The sequence below is a fragment of the Rhamphochromis sp. 'chilingali' genome (genome assembly GCF_963969265.1).
Source record: "Rhamphochromis sp. 'chilingali' genome assembly, chromosome: 5".
NCBI classification, from domain to species: Eukaryota; Metazoa; Chordata; class Actinopteri; order Cichliformes; family Cichlidae; genus Rhamphochromis; species Rhamphochromis sp. 'chilingali'.
Genome location: NC_137932.1, coordinates 18747436 through 18768590, shown reverse-complemented (window position 1 = coordinate 18768590; position 21155 = coordinate 18747436). Strand labels below are relative to the sequence as shown.

At 39.1% G+C, this 21155-nt stretch overlaps 1 protein-coding gene across 8 annotated transcripts in view; it reads right to left on the bottom strand.

Annotated features, from left to right (window-relative positions):
- LOC308396722 (DNA (cytosine-5)-methyltransferase 3A-like) overlaps positions 1-21155 on the bottom strand; it is a 100654-nt gene that overhangs the window by 14199 nt on the left and 65300 nt on the right. For all 8 annotated transcript variants that reach the window (XM_080882245.1, XM_080882247.1, XM_080882248.1 and 5 more), the window contains 9 exons: positions 15608-15811; positions 8369-8527; positions 6559-6666; positions 5929-6076; positions 3479-3622; positions 3222-3266; positions 2480-2559; positions 1283-1395; positions 144-327 (listed from right to left, as the gene is read on the bottom strand). In XM_080882245.1, the coding sequence (XP_080738371.1) occupies positions 144-327; positions 1283-1395; positions 2480-2559; positions 3222-3266; positions 3479-3622; positions 5929-6076; positions 6559-6666; positions 8369-8527; positions 15608-15811 (1185 nt within the window). The remainder of the gene's footprint in view (positions 1-143; positions 328-1282; positions 1396-2479; positions 2560-3221; positions 3267-3478; positions 3623-5928; positions 6077-6558; positions 6667-8368; positions 8528-15607; positions 15812-21155) is intronic.

Below are 21155 nucleotides of genomic sequence, written 5' to 3'. Positions count from 1 at the left end.
AACAATCCACACAAATCAATTACAACATGTGATAATAAAAGATTACTAATTTATCACCTCTGACACTCTTAACAACCAACAAGGCAATTCAAGCCCAACGAGTAAGGGAAATTGTTTTGTAGGAAGAGAGCATTCAAACTTACAAATTCCTGCTCGTGGTTGTTGGCAAAGAAATGCTGTAGTCTGCAGGGCCAGTCATCCCGCCGTCGCAGTAGGCCGTAGGTGTTGCGGGGTCCACACATGTAGCAGTTCCAGGGGTCTTCTTTGATGGCTGCCGCTGCCGAGCCAGCCCCGACCAGGAGATCCACGCACTCCACACAAAAACACCTAAACGCACACACAGCAATTCATCATGTCTCATGTCTATTTATCCACTCACTAACGTGTCTTTGTCAAGTAACAAATAAAGTTCAGCCTTTGAACAGTGCAAGTCTCAGAGAAATTCCAAAAATAAAAAAGACTCGTAGGCTTCGTCTCGAACTCTACTGACAGTGCAATTAGAAGAAGACTGAAAAAGTATGACCTGTTTGTAAGGGTTGCTGGGAAAAAGCCTCTTTTCTCTAAAAAGAACATGGCAGCATGGCTTAGGTTTACAAATTAAATCTGAAGAAACAACAGACTTCTGGAACAAAGTCCTTTGGACATTCAAGACCAAAGTGGAGATAACTGGCCATAATGCACAACACTCAATTTAGCATATCAGCATAAACACCCCAAACCTGCTGCAATTATAGCTGCCAGTCTTTTAGGGTATGTCTCTACCAGCTTTGCACATCTAGAGACTGAAATCCTTGCCCATTCTTGCAGCTCTACAACAGAATGGCTGAAACTTCAGTGAACGTGAATAACATTGTAAGGAACAGTGAACCAAAATTCCTTTACTAGGATATGAGGATCTCATTAAGTCATACAGAAAACAAATACTTCAAGTTGTTGCTACTTAAGGTGAACCTACAAACTACTGAAGGTGTTGAGGTGTACCTGGCTTTTTACAGGACTGCAGAGAGTTCTTTGAAAAAACCACTTTGGACTGAAGCTCATTATTTTCATGTCTGATCTCTGCTCTGTTTGCAGTGAAAGGATTAGAGCCGAGATGCCAAAATCAACTGTGTACTCTCTTTTGAAATAAACAAATCCACATGAGCTTTGTGCCAATAAAGAAAGTGATTTATCACGTTTGGACATTTAGGTGTAAACTGTTCCTGTACATGTGAAATTGAAAACCTTAGCAGGACCTGAATGTGTTGAAAGAAGCTGCTGTTTGCAAACCCCTGATACTGACCTACAGCAGTTGTTGTTGCCACACATGAGCACTTCCCTGCCTCCACAGCAGATGGTGCAGTAGGACTGGTAGCCATCATCGTCATACTGGTAGGCGCACTCCAGGAACGAGTTCTGCCGAGGAGCAAAACACAAGTTTTTTTTTTGTTTCTCCTTCTGTTCATTGAGTTTATTTTTACATGCCTGTGAACTACAACAGATTACCAATATGTAACCGATGTTCCAATAATATTGTCACTGCTTCCAAAACAGCTAGCTGCTTGGATTTTTCCCCTGGGGAAATGCAGCTTCCACACATACTGGGTGAGATATTTGTTGCTGGAAGAAATTTATCATGGAAAAACATTTTCTGGTTCCAGCTTCCCAAATGTGAGAATTTGAGACTCTTTGTATTATTTAGTATTGTTCTTAATATCTTTGTGGTCTGGATTGTTTTTTTTCATTCACTTTTGCATGTTGACAGGCAAAAATACTCAGTTAATAATAATAAGAGTGATTAGTTGCAGCCTTGGAGAACTGTACACACAGGAACCTTCATGTTGAACATGCAGAATCTGAGCATAACAGCTGAGATTTGGGGTATTCTGGGGCTGTCTGGGGTCTGTTTATGCTCACATCGTGTGAGTTCTTTTGACCAATCACATGCTACCTGATTACTTGAACTCAGTAGTAAGTTCAGTTTAAAATCACATGGAAGTGCCAAATATTCATAGTTTGTTTGTTTTATAAGTGTTATATAGAGTTAAAGCATTATGTTTTATATATGAGACCTTTAAAGCTGTAGCTCAACACCACTGAATAAAGCTCTGCAGTAAAAGCTACAGCAGTGCAATTGTACGTAGCATTATTGGGAAAACTTGTGATGCTGAAAAATGTATGAATATAGTCAAACTAATTTCACAAACTAACTCCTTCATCCACCTATGGGACAGTCAGATTTGACCACACTGAGAAACCTTTCATGTTTAACCTTTCATGACCAACCTGTGCTTTGGCCTCCGCTCACAGTCCAGAGACATGCTTGTTAGGTTAATTGGTGATTCTAAATTGGCTGTACATGTGGGTGCGAACGGTTGTCTGAGTGCACGGCGCCTGTACAGTTTGGATAGACTACAGCCCCTCTGTGACCTTAGGCTGGATAAGCAATTAAGAAAATAATATATAATAAATAATAAATAATAAAAAGAGGGATTCTCACCTTGCAGCCCTGGCACATTGCTCCTACAAACAGAGGATGCTCCAGGGAGACATTGAGGCTTCCACAGGAGATGCAGATATCTGAACAAAAACAGAGAGAAAATACAGACAAACTAAATCTACAGCATTTGTTAGTTTGTTTAAGTGTCTGTTTATATGTACTTTGACATTTTGTAGACAGTAAACACATCAGCTATTTGTCTAAAATGTAGGGACAGTTAAAAGGCCTGAATCAGATAACGAGACAGACTGCTGGAATAAGGTCTCAGTACATCTGCTATGCTAAGACAATCTGGGGCCGTATAGGGTTTGTGTGATTAAAAATAATAAATAAAATGAACTCTAAATTTTACAGGAAAGAGCAGAAAAAGTAGGAGTGATATGCAGTCGTTGGCTGGTCCAATTGAAGGCAGGTTATACAGATCTAGTAAAACTGATTTATTTTACAGCTTATGCTTAACAAGCGAAAGCTTAAAAATAGTCCTTTATTCTTTTTTATTAGATGAATTTGAGAGACAACTACGAACCAAATGCCGGTTTAAGGAGATAAAGCATTTTTAAAGGATTGTGTCAATCTTTGTTAATCCTTTATTAATATTTTGTGTCATGTTATTACTCAACTTTGAATCTTCTGGATCCAAGGTTAACCAAAGCTAAGACAAAAGAAATACTAGAAAGAAAATAAAGTATCCCTTCTTTGGTTTAAATATGAATGACGGTTAAACAACTGGAGATGCTTTTACCTTCTATATTCCTGGTCTTCTTTTTGATCTCAAATATAAGTCTCTCTGGAAAACAAAACACAAGTTAGTTCAAATACATATAAACGATAACAACAATACAAGTTTAATAGAAGGTATGATATTATCAGCCTAGTGTGGGTTTAAAAGAAAGCGGAATATTAAACAACAATCTGTGTTTTCGTTTTACATGCTAAATGGACAAAATAAAAAGAAAGTTTTTTTTTTATTTATTTCAATTTTTTTTTTTGCATTTTTACCTCTGGTCCCTTCGTCGATCACCTCTCTGATCTTTGCTTTTTCTTGCGTGTTTTTGCGTGGTTTCTTTGCAGGTGGAGGTGTGTACGCAGCCTCAGGCTCCCCCCACATCTCTGGGTACACTTCCTTATATGGATTTTGTTCCTCTGTAGAGATAGGGGCATGAAGTTAACACATGGACACATTAAATGAACTAAAGCAGGGCAATGTTTGTACTGAGAGAGATCCATACAGCTTTATGGAGCGTACTTTTGATAACTGATAAATGTTTTTGCTTTCAGCCCCACTTTTCCTGTCAGTAATGACAATTTCTATGGTTTAGATAGAAATTGTTGCAGTAAATATTCTTTTTAGGATACGGGTCTTTTCTACATACAAATAATTTGTAACTTTTCCCAAAGGAAAATCACAAAGGCTGTAAAACAAAAACAGAAGTTTAACAGTTTCACCTGATTCTTTAAGTAAGACTTCATTTACTAAAGCAAAAACACATTTGGTTACCCAAATGCCCCCCCCCCCACAAAGAAAAAAAAAAACAGCAGAAAAAGATATAAACATCTGTGGAATCAGATAAGACAGACACCCTGCCAAACCAATATGCCTTACGTGGATAGGAAACCCCATAAGAGCTGGAAAAAACCCTCCTTAACAGAATAATTAATACATTAATAATGAGCTCATTTGTCTTGTTTTTCTGCCAGTGGTGCAGCGACTGAAATGTAACAAGTGGAAGAGAGCTGGAGAGATCCATATAACATATAAAAGATGACTTTCACTTTGGTTGTTAAACAGACAGAAGGGACTGAATGAATATGTCATAATTGGAGTAAACTGATGATAATGATATCTTTATCATACACATAAACTAAAGAGACAGAATCAGCCAGGCAGGTAAATCAAAACTGCAAAGATTCCAATTTCAGACACTTTTATTACAGTGAACCTCAAGTTATCAGCAGCTGCATATAAGCAGAGTAGCATGTAAATAAACCACATTTTTGGTTAGATAGTTTCTCTATCACACAGATGGAAAAAAATGGTTGCCTGTAGCATCCTACGAAAGAAAAAAAACGACTGTGCGGCATTATGCTGACCAATATCAAGGATACTCAGATCACGAACAAACATAGAAAACACACGAAACAAACAAACAACACAAACACACAACAACCACAAACAAAAACAAAGCAAACACAAAAACTGTTTATATAGAATTAAAGTGGACTTTCTTTAGAACTTTTAACCTTATTTTGATTCAGTTATCCAGTGTGTGACCCTCTGGAAAACTGCTGATTTTTATTTTACACTGTGGCTGAACACAAACTCAGCTTTGGACTATAGTCAGAGGCATACATGGATCCAGACACTTTTTTCACTAATTGTTTTCTTATCCAAGGCTAAATCCGTGTGTGGAAGCTCCAGCAGTGTACAGTTGCTTATCACAGCCAACAACTTATACAGCTGTCTTTGATATCCTTGTAGCTAAATGCTTTACATGTGCAGTGCTGTGAATGTCATGGTCAAGACTGCAAAATAAAAAACGTTATACCAAAGATGTGAAACATGAGTAAAAATGGCCCTGAAATCTGTCATTTCTCCACTTTTTTCAATAAAATATCTTGCTATTTCCTTTATTTTGATGCCAGCTTTACAGCCTTACAAAATGGGCACAGAGCTAAAATAATACTATTAATATTACAATACTATTATTATTATTTTGCTTACAATAACTCTACATCGCAAGGTTTTGTGCTTTTCTCCACCCTCACGATTAAACTGTAATGTTCACTGAATGACAGCAGACCCCGAATGTGAACGTTTTCAGAGTACACTCATTTACATTTATTAAAGCAAGAAGATCAAATTAAGCTCAAACTGAGTTAACTGAATTAAAATGAGTTTAATGTCTCTGGTATAGATACTGGGATCTATAAACATGACCTGGTTCAACTGGCCACCCATACTGTAACACTGCCTCTACCATGTTTGACAGGTGATATGTTATGCTTCGGCTCATGAGCCGTTTCTGTCCTTCTCCATACTTTTCTCTTCCCAGTCATTCTGGTGCAATTTAACCTTGGTTTCATTTGTCGAGATACTTGTATTTTAATGTTTCTACAAAGTCTAATCTATTCTTCTTGTTCCTGGGTGTAACCAGTGGCCTGTGCTTTTTTGTAAATCCCATGTATCTCCATTCATCAAGGTGTCGCTTTACTGTAGACTGACAATGATACGCCTACCTCTCTCAGAGTGTTCTTATTCAGTTAGATGTTTAGTTGTCTTCTGGGGATTTTCAGGCAAGAGTAATTTCTAAATTGCATTTACATGTGCTGTGTACTGTGCATTTACAGTACACAGCACATAGTGTGCCTCCTACAGTTGTAAACAGGTAATTTGATGTGCCCAGTTAACAATGATGGAGGTGGTGTTTGTGTGAGAGAAGATAACATACCCTCTGGAGGGTCCAATGATTGTGGACCAGCGGGCAGGAAGCCGGTCATGGCCCACTCTATCATCTCTCTGGTCTGAAGATCCACCCCCTCTGCATCATCACTGCCATCACAGGAAGGAACTGGCCTCCCCGCCCGGACGCTGGCCACCTAAACATAACATACACAAGCAGTCGAACTTATGTATATACCAAAGTTTCCGTATCATTAATTGGAAATAGAAGTGATGGCAGTGATGGAAAACAGTTTTTCATGTGGCTCCTATGGCAAGTTAAAACACTAATGTGGTTGTAGCATACGAGACACAGTGGGTGCCACTGAAGCTTCTCTCTCTCTCACTTTTTCACCAAAAACGAACCCCACACAAAATTATAGATTGGACTGCTGTTACCCACATGTTACCACTTTTAAATTGTGGGCAGATCAAGATGAGAACACCACCTCCACAAATGCAAAATAGCCAACCAGGCTGAGCGCACAAGAGAGGAATGACTCTTAGACCAGCACATTCATATTTTTTGGCTTTTTTGGTGTTTGATTTCATCCTGAGAGATTTATAGTTTCCAAGCCTATTAACATCAACATCAACCATCTACACACTCAGAGCAGAGATTAAATAGTGGGTTTGTTACCCGCAGAGCCTCGAAGATGGCTTTCCGGTACATGGACTGTTTGTTGTAGGTTGGCTGGTGGAAGGCAGATGAGAAAGCGCTCAGGGGCATCAACTTCTCCACACAGACCTACACAGTGAAGGACGAGAGCCACAAATCATCATCAGAAAAGAAGATACCTTGAAATCTCTATTCTTTTAGAGAAGATTTTAGACTTTTAGACATAAAAACTTGGTCTTAGCTTACTAAATTCTCAATGTTCAAAATTCACAAAAAAATAAATTATTATATTTTCCCAAATGTCAAATTTTATCAAATAATTGTGAAAAAAGTCATAAAGATTTCAGCCAAGGAACTGTAGCTTCAACGCAGTCTACCACAGACGATAGCTGAGTATCATATTTCAAAAGTTTTAATTGACTGACAATATCTCCATATGTTATCATCTGTAATTTTATTTGTTTACATTTGCTGCACATCTCTTTCTCCCCCCTTCAGAGGCCGATAAGGTGAACCAGGACTTGAGGCTCAATGCAGTAACTTCAGGTTTAACCCTGGATTCTTCAGGAATTACTTTATTTCTGCTGTTTGCCTGGGCTTGTCTGGGCTTCTCTGCTTGGGCCCAGACCTCCCTCTCCCCAGCCACCTCCTCCAGCTTGTCTGGGGGAACACCAAGGCATTCCCAGGCCAGCCGAGAGATATAATCTCTCCAGTGTGTCCTGGGTCTGCCCCAGGCAGGAGGCGCCCAGGAGGCATCCTTGTCAGATGCCCGAACCACCTCAACTGGCTCCTTTCGATGTGAAGGAGCAGCGGCTCTACTCTGAGCACTTCCCGAATGGCCAAACTTCTCACCCTATCTCTAAGGTAGAGGCCAGCCACCCTTTGGAGGAAGCCCATTTCTACTGCTTGTATCTGCGATCTCGTTCTTTGGGTCACTACCCACAGCTCGTGGCCATAGGTGAGGGTAGGGACGTAGATCAACCAGTAAATTGAGAGCTTCGCTTTTACACTCAGCTCTCTCTTCACCACGGCGGAACACCAATCCGTCTGTCGATCTCCCGCTCCCAACTTCTCCCGTCACTCGCGAGCAAGACCCCGAGATACTTAAACTCCTCCACTTGGGGCAGGAACTCGTCCCTGAACCGGAGTGGGCACTCTACCCTTTTCCGGCTGAGGACCATGGCCTCAGATTTGGAGGTGCTAATTCTCATTCCCACCGTTTCACACTCAGCTGCGAACCGTTCCAAGGCGAGCTGGAGGCAATAACCCGATGAAGCCAACAGACCCACATCATCTGTGAAAAGCAGAGATGAGATCCTGAGACCTCCGAATTGAAAGCCTTCCGCCACTTGGCTGCGCCTAGAAATCCTGTCCATAAAATTATGAACAGAACCTGTGACAAAGGGCAGCCCTGGAACGAGTCCGACTTATTGCCGGCTATGCAGACCAAGCTCTTGCAACGGTCGTATAAGGACTGAATGGCCCGTAGCGATGGGCCAGACACCCCATACTCCCGGAGCATCTCCCACAGGACACCCCAAGGGAAACGGTTGAATGCCTTCTCCAAGCCCAGAAAACACATGTAGACTGGTTGGGCAAACTCCCATGCACCTTCAAGTATCCTTGAGAGGATGAAGAGCTGATCCAGTTAATATATAGATATTTCCCTTAAAACTGTTGCTCTTAAATAATATTATATTTAACCAACAGTTTAATTTAATTGTAATTCTAGTACATTTTCTCTTGAGTGCATTTTATTTTTAGCCACCACTACATCAGCATCAGCACTACATCATCAGATCTGTCTAGCCGTAGCACTAATGATACTCACCACAGAGAATTTGCCATCACCAAACCACATTACCCAGCGAGTGCCGTCTGCAGCTCGACTCCGGCCGCTCATCCACCAGGAAACAATCCGGCCGGGCCACCAGGAGAAACCTCGCAGCTTTCCAAACACCAGAGTCCCGATGCCAAAGCCCCGACCATCCTGTTGGCACACACAGAGAAAACAACTGATTTCTAACTGATTAAATAGCTGCTAAACTGAATATTAGAGTCTGAAAAATAGATATAATGGAGGAAAATTGCACTTAATCGTGTTTCCTTTCTATGAGGCATCTACAAGGGGCTCTTTTAGAGAGCATTTTGCTTTAGGGACTAAAAATGTAAACTTTCCTCTAGTTTTAAAAGAATGATGAGTATCTTAGCAACAGACTCATCAAATTAAAGGCTTTTTAAAACCCTTTTAATATCAAACAGAATATAAATTTTTTTTTGGGGGGGGGGGGGGGGGGTGCGGAAAGAATTACAACATACAAACAATTTTATCAGTGTTTCACAGAACATGAGCTGCAGCCATATATAGATTACTAAACAGGGCTTCCTGACTCCTTGGGCCCCTGGGTAAGAGCTTCTGTGTGATGTTGTGTTAATATTAATGGAAAGATATACTGTATTGATCCCACGAGGGAAATTGTTTTCTGTTCCTTTTTCAAAGTCTTAGAGTTCAACTAACTAACTACAAAAAAGGGCAAAAATATCCTACAGAGATGGAAAACAACCTCAAAAAACAACCCCCCCCCCCCCCCCCCCCCCCCCATCCTCCCACCCACAAAAACATCTAATCACAAGTCCTCTGGAAAATGGGGGGCGGGGGGTGTCTTTTACTTGTCCACGCTCAGAGATGGAGTCTCTCGCAAGTATGCAAGTGACCAACTCATCTTGGCCTCACCAAATGTGAAAACAAAGAGAATACCTGCACTCTGTGAAAAGTGTGCTTCTTAATATTGATCACAGGGCCAGATGAAGATGTGTCATCACTGTAATCCTTTAGTGCTTCAAACATTACCTGCAGCTGTCACTGAGCTTCCATTTGTTCTGAGCTTACGGTAGTTGTCATGTTCTAAACTTTCTTTATATACTACACTTTCAAGTATATTTAAGTTGCTGTGATTTTATCTAAGGAATCAAGAGTCTAGGGGTTAGTGCATTAATCTAACAACTGAGCGGTCCCTGGTTTGCGACTGGGAGGGATCATAACCCTAACCTCATTCAGCAGTGTTACAATCTAGTGTGCAATTAATGCTGGTCGCAGGCCTGAGAAATGGTAGGTTTCTTCTGGTGTAAAAATCTCAGTCAAATGAAATATGTGGATCAATCTCCGGCAGGAAATAAAAGAGCAGCTGAATGTTGTATAGGCAAAGTTTTATGTCGCTGGCACTAAAATTTATTTCATTTCTCAACAAGAATTTCTGTGTTTTTTTTAAATATAGAAACACATTCCACTGAAGCAATTTTACAGTAATATTGTAATTAGGTGAACAAGAACCTTCAAGCTGTTGAACTCTTATCTCTGAGTAAAGTCAGCAAAAACAATCACAAGCTGAGAAAACTTGAAGCACTGAATCATGCTTCTTCTGTAGTCTTTTTTTCAGTGTAGCAATGACTGATAAAATAGCCACAAAATGACTACAACTTGGCCTCTGTGTATAAAGTGTGGCCCGATTTTGCATTCATTGGATCCATATAAGACCAACAAGATTGGCTGTTGGATTATAACCTATTAAAAAATGACTAGCTAGTTCTTGCTAAAACTGTCTACAGAAGTAAATAGAATTTATTCAAGATGTTTAAAAAAATCAGTATTCATTGTTTTAACATAAATGGGATCATTTCATGTACAACAGTATATAAATAACAAGAGACAGTTATCAAGTACATTGAAACTAAACAGGTCAAGGACATCAACATCAACTCAAAGAAAACAATGCTCAACCCACACTTGTCTCTGTCAGTCAAAACGGATTTGAATTGATTAAAAGGAATTAGCTTAGTATCTAATTTTTCAAGCTTCTGCAGATTGTTCCACTTCTGTAGAGCACAGTACATAAAAGCCAGTTTCCAGATTGCAGTATTAGCAGAATATTATCTTCAAGGACCAAATAGAGCCTAGTGTAAAATTGATCTACAGTTAAACAAAGAAATGTAAGATTCCCAGGAAGCTTGCCAAGAACTACTTAAATAAAACACTTTTCTCTTCTCACTGTCACCAAACTTCCTCATATTGATCTTGAAGTTGTGTTTTAAAGCCATGCCCAGTTAGGAACCTGAAATTAAAATATTATACTGCATCAATAGAGTTTAAAAATAGAAGCAGAAGAATGTGTCTAAATTAGTAACAGCTAAAATACTCACTGGACAGTTTTCTTGACTGGGATTCTTTCTATAAAATAAGACTTAGTTCATGACATTGGTTTTTGAACCATAGTCTTACATCAAGCCAGAAATGTGTGTGCACATATGTATTTAGTTGTCAGCTGAGCGCACCATCCGCTCCGAGCTCCCTGACCTGCACTCAATCTACAGCAGGCGGTGCTGGACCAAGGCCAGGAAGATCGTGAAGGACCTCAGCCATCCCAACAACAGACTGTTCTCTCTGTTGAGGTCAGGAAAGCGATTCCGCTCCCTGAAGACCAACACAGAGAGACTGAGGAGGAGCTTCTTCCCGCAGGCGATACGGTCTCTCAATCACACCACCACACAGTACTGACCCACACATACAGTTCTTACACACACACTGGACTTTCTGGACTTTGGTTTTGCACAACACTGGTCACTATATTCTTCATTTCCGGTTAATACTTGTACAGCTGCTGTTATTGTGTATATATTTATTTATATTTAGATTCCTTCATACATTCTTATATAGTTCTATATTGTGTATTGTGTATTTTGTTGTACAGTTATTTTATTTTCAACTTTAATTTATATATTTATCTTATTCTTCCCAGTTAAATTTACCCTTCATTCTAATTTGTGTTGTACAGTTATTTCATTTTTAACCTTAATTTATATTTTATTCCTTCCTAGTTAAATTTACCCTTTTTAATTTTTCATATTTATTTCCTATCTTATTCATAGCCTTTTCCTTTTTTGTTCTCTTTAGGTCACGAGCAGTTGTCCAAGCATTTCACTACATATCGTACTGTGTATGACTGTGTACGTGACAAATAAAATTTGAATTTGAATTTGAATTTGAATTTGTCACTCTTTAAATTGGTGTGCAAATAGAAATATTCAGTTGGTCATCACTATATATATTAGGGGTGCAACGATATTCGTATCGATATTGAACCGTTCGATACAGTGCTTTCAGTTCGGTACGCATATGTATCGAACAATACAAAATTGGTAATTTATTTTATCAACTTTCCTTCTGACGATGCTGTCTGTGTTGAGCGCTCAGTGAATCTGCGTTCGACTACTCCGCCTAGGCTGCACTGTCGAGCGCAGATCCACTGAGCGCTCAACACAGACAGCATCATCAGAAGGAAGAGCGCAGGGCAAGCTAGCGAGACAGAAGTTAAGCTCTCCTTGCAACATGGCAAATTGAACCTCCCCCACCCTCATTCAGATCTGGCGTTTGGAATTATTTTGGTTTTCATGTGACGTATGACCCTGAAGGTAAGCGAGTCATGGACTAAAGTAAAACAGTATGTTGGATGTGCCACGCAATGCTCAATTACATGGGTGGGAACTAGTGTGTTAGCGCAGTTAGCTCGTTAACGCGTTGGCCGTCCAGCCCCATGCACGGGGCGATCAGGGGTACCTCGTTAACGGAGATTTGCCGTGTTGTGGCGTTAACGTCATTTCAACGAGATTAACGCTAACAGCACTAGTGGGAACACAACGAATATGACTGCACATTTACGCCGACATCATCCTAGTGCAAAGACAAGTGGAAGCAGACAAAAACAACAAGCACGCATGCTACAAACTTTACCCGAGTCATTTAGACAGCCGTTAGCACATGATTCTCCTTATGGGGACCTGATATGTTTAATATGCTGCTGAGAATATAGCCCAGAAGAAGCGTATAGTATAGCTTTTATTTTGGAAAGAGCCATTTCTCTGTAATAAACTCTCTTTTCCAAAGATGAGTGATTCCTCAATCAGATACAGGGCTCGCAATATCGCTAGCCCGACGTCCCGGGGCTAGCGATTTTTCCAGTCGGGCTACCAAAATCTATTTCTTCCCTGCCCGTCGGGCTATCGTAGGAAGGAAAAATATATGTCAATGCTTTTGCATTCTTTCGGAAATGTAGCTGGGTAATTATGTCATTGGCATCGGTGAGCCACTGTCAATATGTGACATATTGAAATCGCGTTTGAATTTGCGCTTGTTTTTTGCTTTCACTTTGCAATCGCGCGAACTGTGTATAGAGAGCGACAGCACTGATTGGTGAGTGATGATAATTTGCGCACCAATTCCTCTGCGTGTGTAAAAGCAGCAGGATATATATTTCAGTTCTGCTGAGCCAAATAAGACAGGTCAGGGTGAAGAAGTGACAGCCAAAGAAAAGCTTACCACAAAACGGAAAAGTTATGACAACTCAGACTATAAGGCAAAAAGAGAGTGCAGCTTTATGGTTTCATGGACAAAAGAATTTCTGTGGCTGCAATATGATGAGCTATATAACCAGGGGTGCACATAAGTGGTCCGCAGGTGCGCATTCGCTGTCAAAATAAAAAACACACACAAGGGTTAGGGTTAAATTTAAAAACTGTACTTTTGAGTTAAAATATATATTTATAATTTTAATAAATGACAAATTAAAAAGGCATGAACATTTTTTTTGTATCGAAAAAATATCGAACCGTGACACCAAAGTATCGAACCGAACCGAACCGTGAATTTTGTGTATCGTTGCACCCCTAATATATATATATAGATATATAGAAATATATATAGATATACACACACATATGTATATATATATATATATATATATATATATATATATATATATATATATATATACATATATATATATATATATATATATATACACATATGTATGAGTCATATACATATGCAGGAGTCCTTCTTTGCACAGCTGATCAGGAAGGCTAGCTCTGTGGTCGGCATGAAGCTGGACACTCTGGTGACAGTGGCAGAGAAAAGGACACTAAAAAAGCTGCTGGACATTATGAACAATGCTGGGCATCCTCTGCACACGGCCATTAACAACCAGGAGAGTCTGTTCAGTGACAGGTTGCTTCTCCCCAAGACAAGAACTAACAGACTTAAAAACTCCTTTGTCCCACACGCCATCAAACTGTTTAACTCCTCTCTGGAGGGGAGAGGGAGGGGAAACAGGAGGACAAAGGAGGGGGGAACAACTAAGCTGTAGTGCCTCTTCACCTCACTGTACAATACCTTGTGCAATACTTTTTGTAAATAGTCAATGGTGCAATAGACCTCAATACTTGAAATGTGCAATTCACTTGTATTTTTATTTTTATTCCTATTTATTCTATTTATCCCCTTCGTATATTTTATTTATATTTGTCTCTGTATTTATATATGTGTGTGTATGTGTGTGTGTGTATATATATATATATATATATATAATATTCTGTAACTGTAACTTCTGTCGGTGCTGTGCTTTTTGGAAATCGAATTTCCCAGAGGAACCCACCCGAGGGATTAATAAAGTTCTATCTTATCTTATCTTATCTTATATAGATATAGATATACATATGCATATACATGTACACATTTAAACTAACATGCATGTTATGGCGTGCCTGTCATCAGAGGGCGCTGTTGTGTGTAAAATAGCATTGACCGTGTACAGGTGAATTTTACTGTTTCTGACCTTTACTCCTAAGCTAATTGTTAAATGTGAATAAAAGTGGTCCTAGAATAAAACCCTGTGGCACACCTTTGTTAACACCACCAGATATCATCCATAAGCCACACTTTGTTTTCAACAACTGAGAAAACCAGTTCTCAGCTTGACTTTTCATCCAATCGAAAGAACCTGATGATTGACAACATTTAATATAAAATATATGTGCTTTGATATAATTAACACTGTTTAAATTGTGGCTTTCAGAGAATGGATACTCTGAAGCAGAGCCATTCAAAATAAACACTATTATTTCACATCACCAGTAAACTGATGACAGAAAATGACAGAGAGGGAGGAGGAGAAGCAACAAATGTTCCCAGCCAGACCGGAGATGAGTCACAGTGACACTCCCGGAGCTTTCAACTATATCAACATCACATATTGTACATGGTCGTCCTAAATGAATTTAGCATCCCAAGTTTTCATGAAAATGGAGATGTTCAATACTGTTTTATCATTTTAAGTAATTCTGATCATGCTGGTTTAAAAGGTGAGAGAATAAAATTAAAGTTTGAAATTAAAGTTTTGGTGAGATTTATTCTGTGAGCTCCGGCTCTTAAATTGAAGAACAAACTCAGATGTTTTAAACTGACCACTCAATCACTTACTACCCACTGTAAATTATTCACTACACAGTGAACTAATCAGTGAACAGATGCAGACAGCTGTTGATACATGCATGTGTCACTGCCACAGAATTATACCCCTAATTATCTCTGCCTCTAAAACAAAGGAAGAACACTGACACTTTAGTGTTACTATGCTCTGTAATTGAAAAAAATCTCACTACAGCATTTAAATATACATTTGTAACACATATCATATGTGATTTTCAGACCTACTGTCTGAAGTTTAACTCAATTTTAAAGCCCTCCAAAAAAAGGCGTCAGAAATTCACAGAGTGTGAAGGTGGGGCCAGGCTTGTTGTATGGAGGGAAAAAGAGGTTTAAGTCATAGAAAAAAAGCTGTAGGAATGAGTGTGACTGGGTGAAAGCATCTTTAGTACATGGTTGAATGTAGTAAAGGTTCTTTAAGTGCTCAGTAATAAGCATGTTATAGTTTTATGCCCAAAAGGCTGCTAGTGTTCACTGTCATCAAACAAGCACAAGGCTTTTTATTACAATGGACCAACTCTGCATGCACCCTTCATCTGGACCTCAAAGAAGCATAAAAGGAGTGACACACTAGTGGTGTCTGGTCTGCAACAGAGTATTATTAGATCCACCTTTTGGGCTTTTCTAAAATACACTGCAGTGCATCTGGTGAAGTCTGAAGTAAGAAATACAAGTTGGTTCAGCGAGCGTGAATCTGAGCCTCGAGCCCGGAGGATGTATGGGGTTGGACCAAAAATGACAGCCAGAATCTCTCACCTGGTATTCAATCTCACTGGGCGTGGCCTGTTCTCCCCTGGCGACCGGCTCGGGTGTCACAGCGACCGTCGGAGAGGCAGGGTCTGTGTGTTGTTGTGAAGGGGGAGGGGCAGGGCTGGCGGGCTCCTCCTCTTTCTGAAAGTCAGCTTCTGAGAGGTCATCCATCATGTTTATCTCTGCCTCCCGGTAGGCCCGTCGCTCTGCCTGCGAGAGAGGAAGGATACTTTTATTCCATCAACGTTGTTTGATGCACAGGTGTTGAGTTCACAGGATGACACAGGGGAAAAGTCCTTCCCACAAGAATTAAACACAAATGCCTTTAACGCTTTAATAAAAACACAAAAGAAGCATGTTCCCAAAATATCAATTATGAGATAATAAAAACACAGATTTCTCCTCTGGTAGATGCGAGTACATGCTGGCAGGTTGATAAACATGACTGAAACAAGAGAAGGTGGTCAGATAATATGTTTTTTTCTCCAACTGTTGCAAAAACAAGCAATTTATTTTAGTTTTGAAATGCTAATTTTCTAGATACTCTTCAGAAAAGTTGCCTAGTCACTTATATGCATGGTTCCTAAACATCACGAAAAGATGAATATATGAGGGTTTTTTTTATAATTGTGTGGAAAGTTTTAAACAAAGCAGCCTGATATCAGTCAGAGGGAACTGAACTGACTTGTCCCACTCTGACTCACACGGAGGAGAACAGTAGATTAAATCATATCTATACTTGTCTTGAAAATCTGAGGTTAATTAACATTTGGAAGTGATACAGACTGACTGAAGGCTTTAGTGTGTTATATTCCAGTACACGTCAAACTGTGGAGCCTGCTTTTGACTTTTCTACTAAAAATTAATGCAGAAACTGGTGCGCTAAAAGTCATTAAAGTCTCTGATGCTCAAAATTTCCTGGCTAGGAGATCCGGTCTGGTGTTAAAGGTGTCACCTCATATTCAAACTAAATCTATGCCCAAAATCTTTTAATTTTCTACCTCACCAAGGCTCTTTGTCAAAGGATGGTTTGGCAAAGCTATGAGGTAATGTCAGCATTATCTTACAAGAAGGAAAATGTATAAAATGTTGTATTTGAAGTAATTGGAAGTTTTAATCAAGTTAAAAACATTAGAAATTAACAAGTGGACACATTGACAACAAATTGTTTTTCAGCTCAAGTTAATATTTATTAGGCCCTGGAAAAATAACTGTAAAAATGTTCCAATTTTGGACCTTATGTGAGTGTAAGAACAAATTAAAATTCCTATTACTAATTTCTGCTCCGTGTCAAAATTTCCAACACCAGACTCACGATTTATGTCCGACTTTTTATCAGATTTTCCTTTGGGCAAACCTCCCACATGTACGCATATCCTCCTCCACCAGTACTGATATCATTAGATAATAGATTACTCATTCAAATGTTTCATCAAATAAGACTTCACGTTTACAATAGGTTGTGTGGGTTTGCCATTTTGCTCTTGCTATTTTACTGCGAGTAGAAATATGAGAAGAATGAGAAAAAAATGCAAACAAAAGGTCCCTGGCTCAATGGTTTCTTTGGCAAGTGAACAAGCAAAAAATGTACTACTGAATACTGAAGCAGCATTTAAACAAATGTTTTGCTATTTCAACTTTCTACCACAAATCAAGAAGTCAGCAGATCTCAGAGCTGGGCCAAATCAGCCAGGGGCTCAGCAAATGTCCCTCCACATACTGGTGTGGTAAATTTAACTTTTTAAGTTGCTTTAACCTGCCTACAATTTTCGCACAGCTGCAAGCCACATTGGAACCCACCTGGGTCTCACAAGAGGGCCATAAATTAGGCAGGTGGAAGCATCAGTCTTCTTTTTTACTCTATTTGTCCTGAGTGAAAAATGAATATGAATGATGTGAATAATGTCAGGTTATTTGAAATTTTAAACATTGTAAAAGTAGGTAAATAATAAACACACATAAATAGATATAGACCTACGTAGCTTTGAGTTCTGATATAGTGAATAAGAGATTCCAATCAAGATAACTATAGATAACTAATACGAGCTAAACTCAAAATATTATTTAATTACTGTACACATACAATTCAGAATAAAAGAAATGACTGACTATTATTACCTGTATTTATTTTTTACTATTTTTTTTTTAATTTGGATAACAACAACAGTGTTGCTCTGATTGTCATCATCCCAGGGTTGGGATTTTCATTGACTATATTTAAGTTTGTATTTTATGGTTCTTGTATTTGCTTGTTGTCCACCTTTTCCTCTGTCTCTGTCTTCATGTTTAGCATGTGTCATTTGGTCATGTCACGTTTTACTGTGAAGGCTAGTCTTCTGCAGTGTCTTACTCTAACTTTTCTTCCTGCTTTTCTCTCGCCTTTGTCAATTACATCCAGCAGTGTCAGGATTCAGTTCCCTATCAGTCCTCAGTGTGTATATATAGTGCTTAATCTGTTCTGTCTTCTGTCATGTTGTCTGCTTAGAGTATATGAAACTATCAGTTTACTTCCTCCTTGTGTCCTGGTGCCCTTTTCCTCGTATCCTGTGTTCATTCAGTTTGGTTAACTGTTGATTGGTGAGGGGTTTTTTTTGTTCCTATTCAACTCTCCACACAGCTACACTGTGACATGAATAGCACAGGTTTAAGAATTTAAACAATAACACCCAAACTCAAAAGAAAAAAGTGACTCTAGAAACTTTTGAAGATAGTTAAAAAGATGACAGCTGACTGGCAACTTCATCAGCTATTATGTACGTTAAAATCTTCCCTGCATATTACTGTCATTGATCATGTCTGGCATGCCCGCGCCTGTCGAGGACATCGTCTCCTCCTCATGTGTGTTTCCCCATCTATGATAAACTTTGTTTTATTTCTGCTGGTCCGTAGCCAAACACTGTCCTTCGAGGAGGTCTCATAACTGATGCTTTTTGTGGTTCTTTCTAGCTAAAGTGGCGGCTGCTCTAGATCAGGGCCCTGCTGCCTCGAGCTGCAGGAACAATCCTTTAATTGTTCCTCTAAACAGGAAGTGAGTGGGGAAAGAGGGAGTTCAGTGGGTTCAACTTAGGAAGGAGAGAGAGAAAGAGAGGAAGAGAAAACAAAGAGCGAGAGAGTAAATAGGATTATATCATAAAACTGGAGAATACAGCACAGACAGAATGCGCAGCTCTTTGAGTGGAAGTCAGGAAGACACAGAGCTCAGATTTTCAACTTAGAGTTGACTTCATTGTACAGCAGTTGTGACCAATTACAACATCATACTATAAAAATACACGATTAAAATTACAAGTCTTGTATTCATACTTTCCCTAAAGTACAAAAGTACACCAACCCCCCCAAATGTGAATGAGTTTCATTATTAGTTTAATAGAGAGTGGGTTAAGGAGTTTGAGCTGTACTTTAATATTTTAGAAGTCAATGATCAGCTTTGTGTATAAAATCCTTGGAAAAAACAAACATTTGAATTCACTCAGACTGGCCTTTAGGCTCCGATCAATGCCTGTGGTTGCAAAAAGACTTGAGGTCTATGTCAAATCAGCCCTCAGCTCCCTTTATTTATGACCTTAATAAAACCTTTCCTGATGACTTTATGGTCTCAGTCACTAGTTTCCTGTGTTACTGAATAAAACCTGATTTTAATTTTGTAAACAGCACCCATTAGAGTTTAAAAGAAAGATAAATCAGGGTCTGGTTTACCCTTTGATTGACAATTTGCTACTGTATGAGAGTGGAGCGTTGCTCGATTTCTAGTTCAATCCATCCCTTCCTTTTTCAAAGCATTTTGTGGTGGCTGACATACTCATCTCTGGACTTAACAGGAAAAGTTTGACGTCACAGTGGCTACAATCATCTTTATAATTTCTAAACACTCCACGCTTAGACTGGACTAGCTTTGCATCATCAAGTTCTTTCTTCATCGTCTACTGGGCCTTGATGTTGCCCGTCATGTCATCCTCCAATGCAAGATGTTTTTATCTCCACTCCCCTTAGAGATTAAAGGGTTAGATATTAGAAAATGGAGACCCCAGAGGACAAACATGTGAAATAAAAGCAAAGAGATGGAAAGAGATACAGCAAGGAGACACTTTAAAGTGGACATAGCTACATATTTTTATTCTTGTACTCCACTTAAGTAGCTTTGCATGATTCATAAAACAACGTAATCCAGTTTTATTTTTCCAACTGAACCTTAAGGAAGCCCCTCAGTTCATTATTGTCTATTTCTGATGTCATATATAGCCAAGAACTAAAAAAAAAAGTACAAACTCAATGTTTATAGCAGTCTGATGCCTGAACTTTTGGATTACATGAACAGATACTGACATTGTTATTTAAAAGTTTGAACAGGAGCACACTGGCCTCCAAATTTTAGTGAAAAGTAAGAATAAGTAAATATCAGAAGGGCACTTAGAAAGCGCAGACCTCCACCAAGGCCATTTTTAAATAAAGTAATCCAGGTCGGCACCAAAATAGTAAAGGTTCTTTTTTTTATACCTCTCCTCAAATTTCATGGAAACTGGTAATTTTGCACATTTCATAACATTACAACCTAAAACTCATAATTGTACATAAGGATGGGATTTGAGTAAGCATAGTGCCCACCTGTGATTATCAGTAATAGCTACCTGCAGAAAATCAAACTTCGGTGCTGAAAGATGACACAGTAATGTGGCCCTGAGTTGAGCTCTCAGCTTAAAAAACAAAAAAAAAACAAAAAAAACTAACCATGTGCTCACTCCTACAGGTGAGGTCCTATTGACCTAAAATCTTTCTAACACTAAAGAGAACCATTTGTTTGTTACTGGAGCTGATGTAGAAACCTGCTGCATTCTGCTAAATAGAAAAAAGAAAAGGAGAAAAATGGTGAGGGCTACTGATGGCATAAATTCACGTGGAGGAGACAGTTTGTGACGGTGTTCTCCCGAGTATGACCCCGAGGTGAGAAGGTCACTTTTTCTCACTCCTGTTGGCCTCTGACCTCATAAAATCCTAATCAGCCTGTTACATGGATCATAGACAAACCACACACACACTCGCTCACTCACATACACAAAGAAAGTGAGGAAATCTCCATATGTCTTCACTGGTCCCTAAAACATCTGGGAGACTTAAATAAAAAAACTGTTTTTTTCCTTCCTGCAGCTAAATGGCAGCTATTTTTATTTTTTTATTAGTGCAAATGTTTTGTGCACTAAAAGTAAAGCAAGCACACACAAAAAATACACTTATTTTGCAGTTGACCTCTCTTGAAAATACTAAATCAAGTGGATATTTGGTGTGAACACAGCTGGCTTTGTTATGAGTTTAGAAGCTATAACTAACTAAATACTTTGTGGTTTACATTAAACAGCTGTTCATACTGACCCTCCTATAATAATCCAAATTCTTTACAATCTCAGAAAAAGGCTTCCCAGGCCCTTTCATCAATATATATAAATTTTTGTCTAAGGAAATAATCTAGGCTGTAGTATCCAGTGCAGACCGACTGATTTCATATGAATTGAGCCCTTTGGCATTTAAAAGCCTGATGTTCTTTGTGTTTTGTCATTTTTAC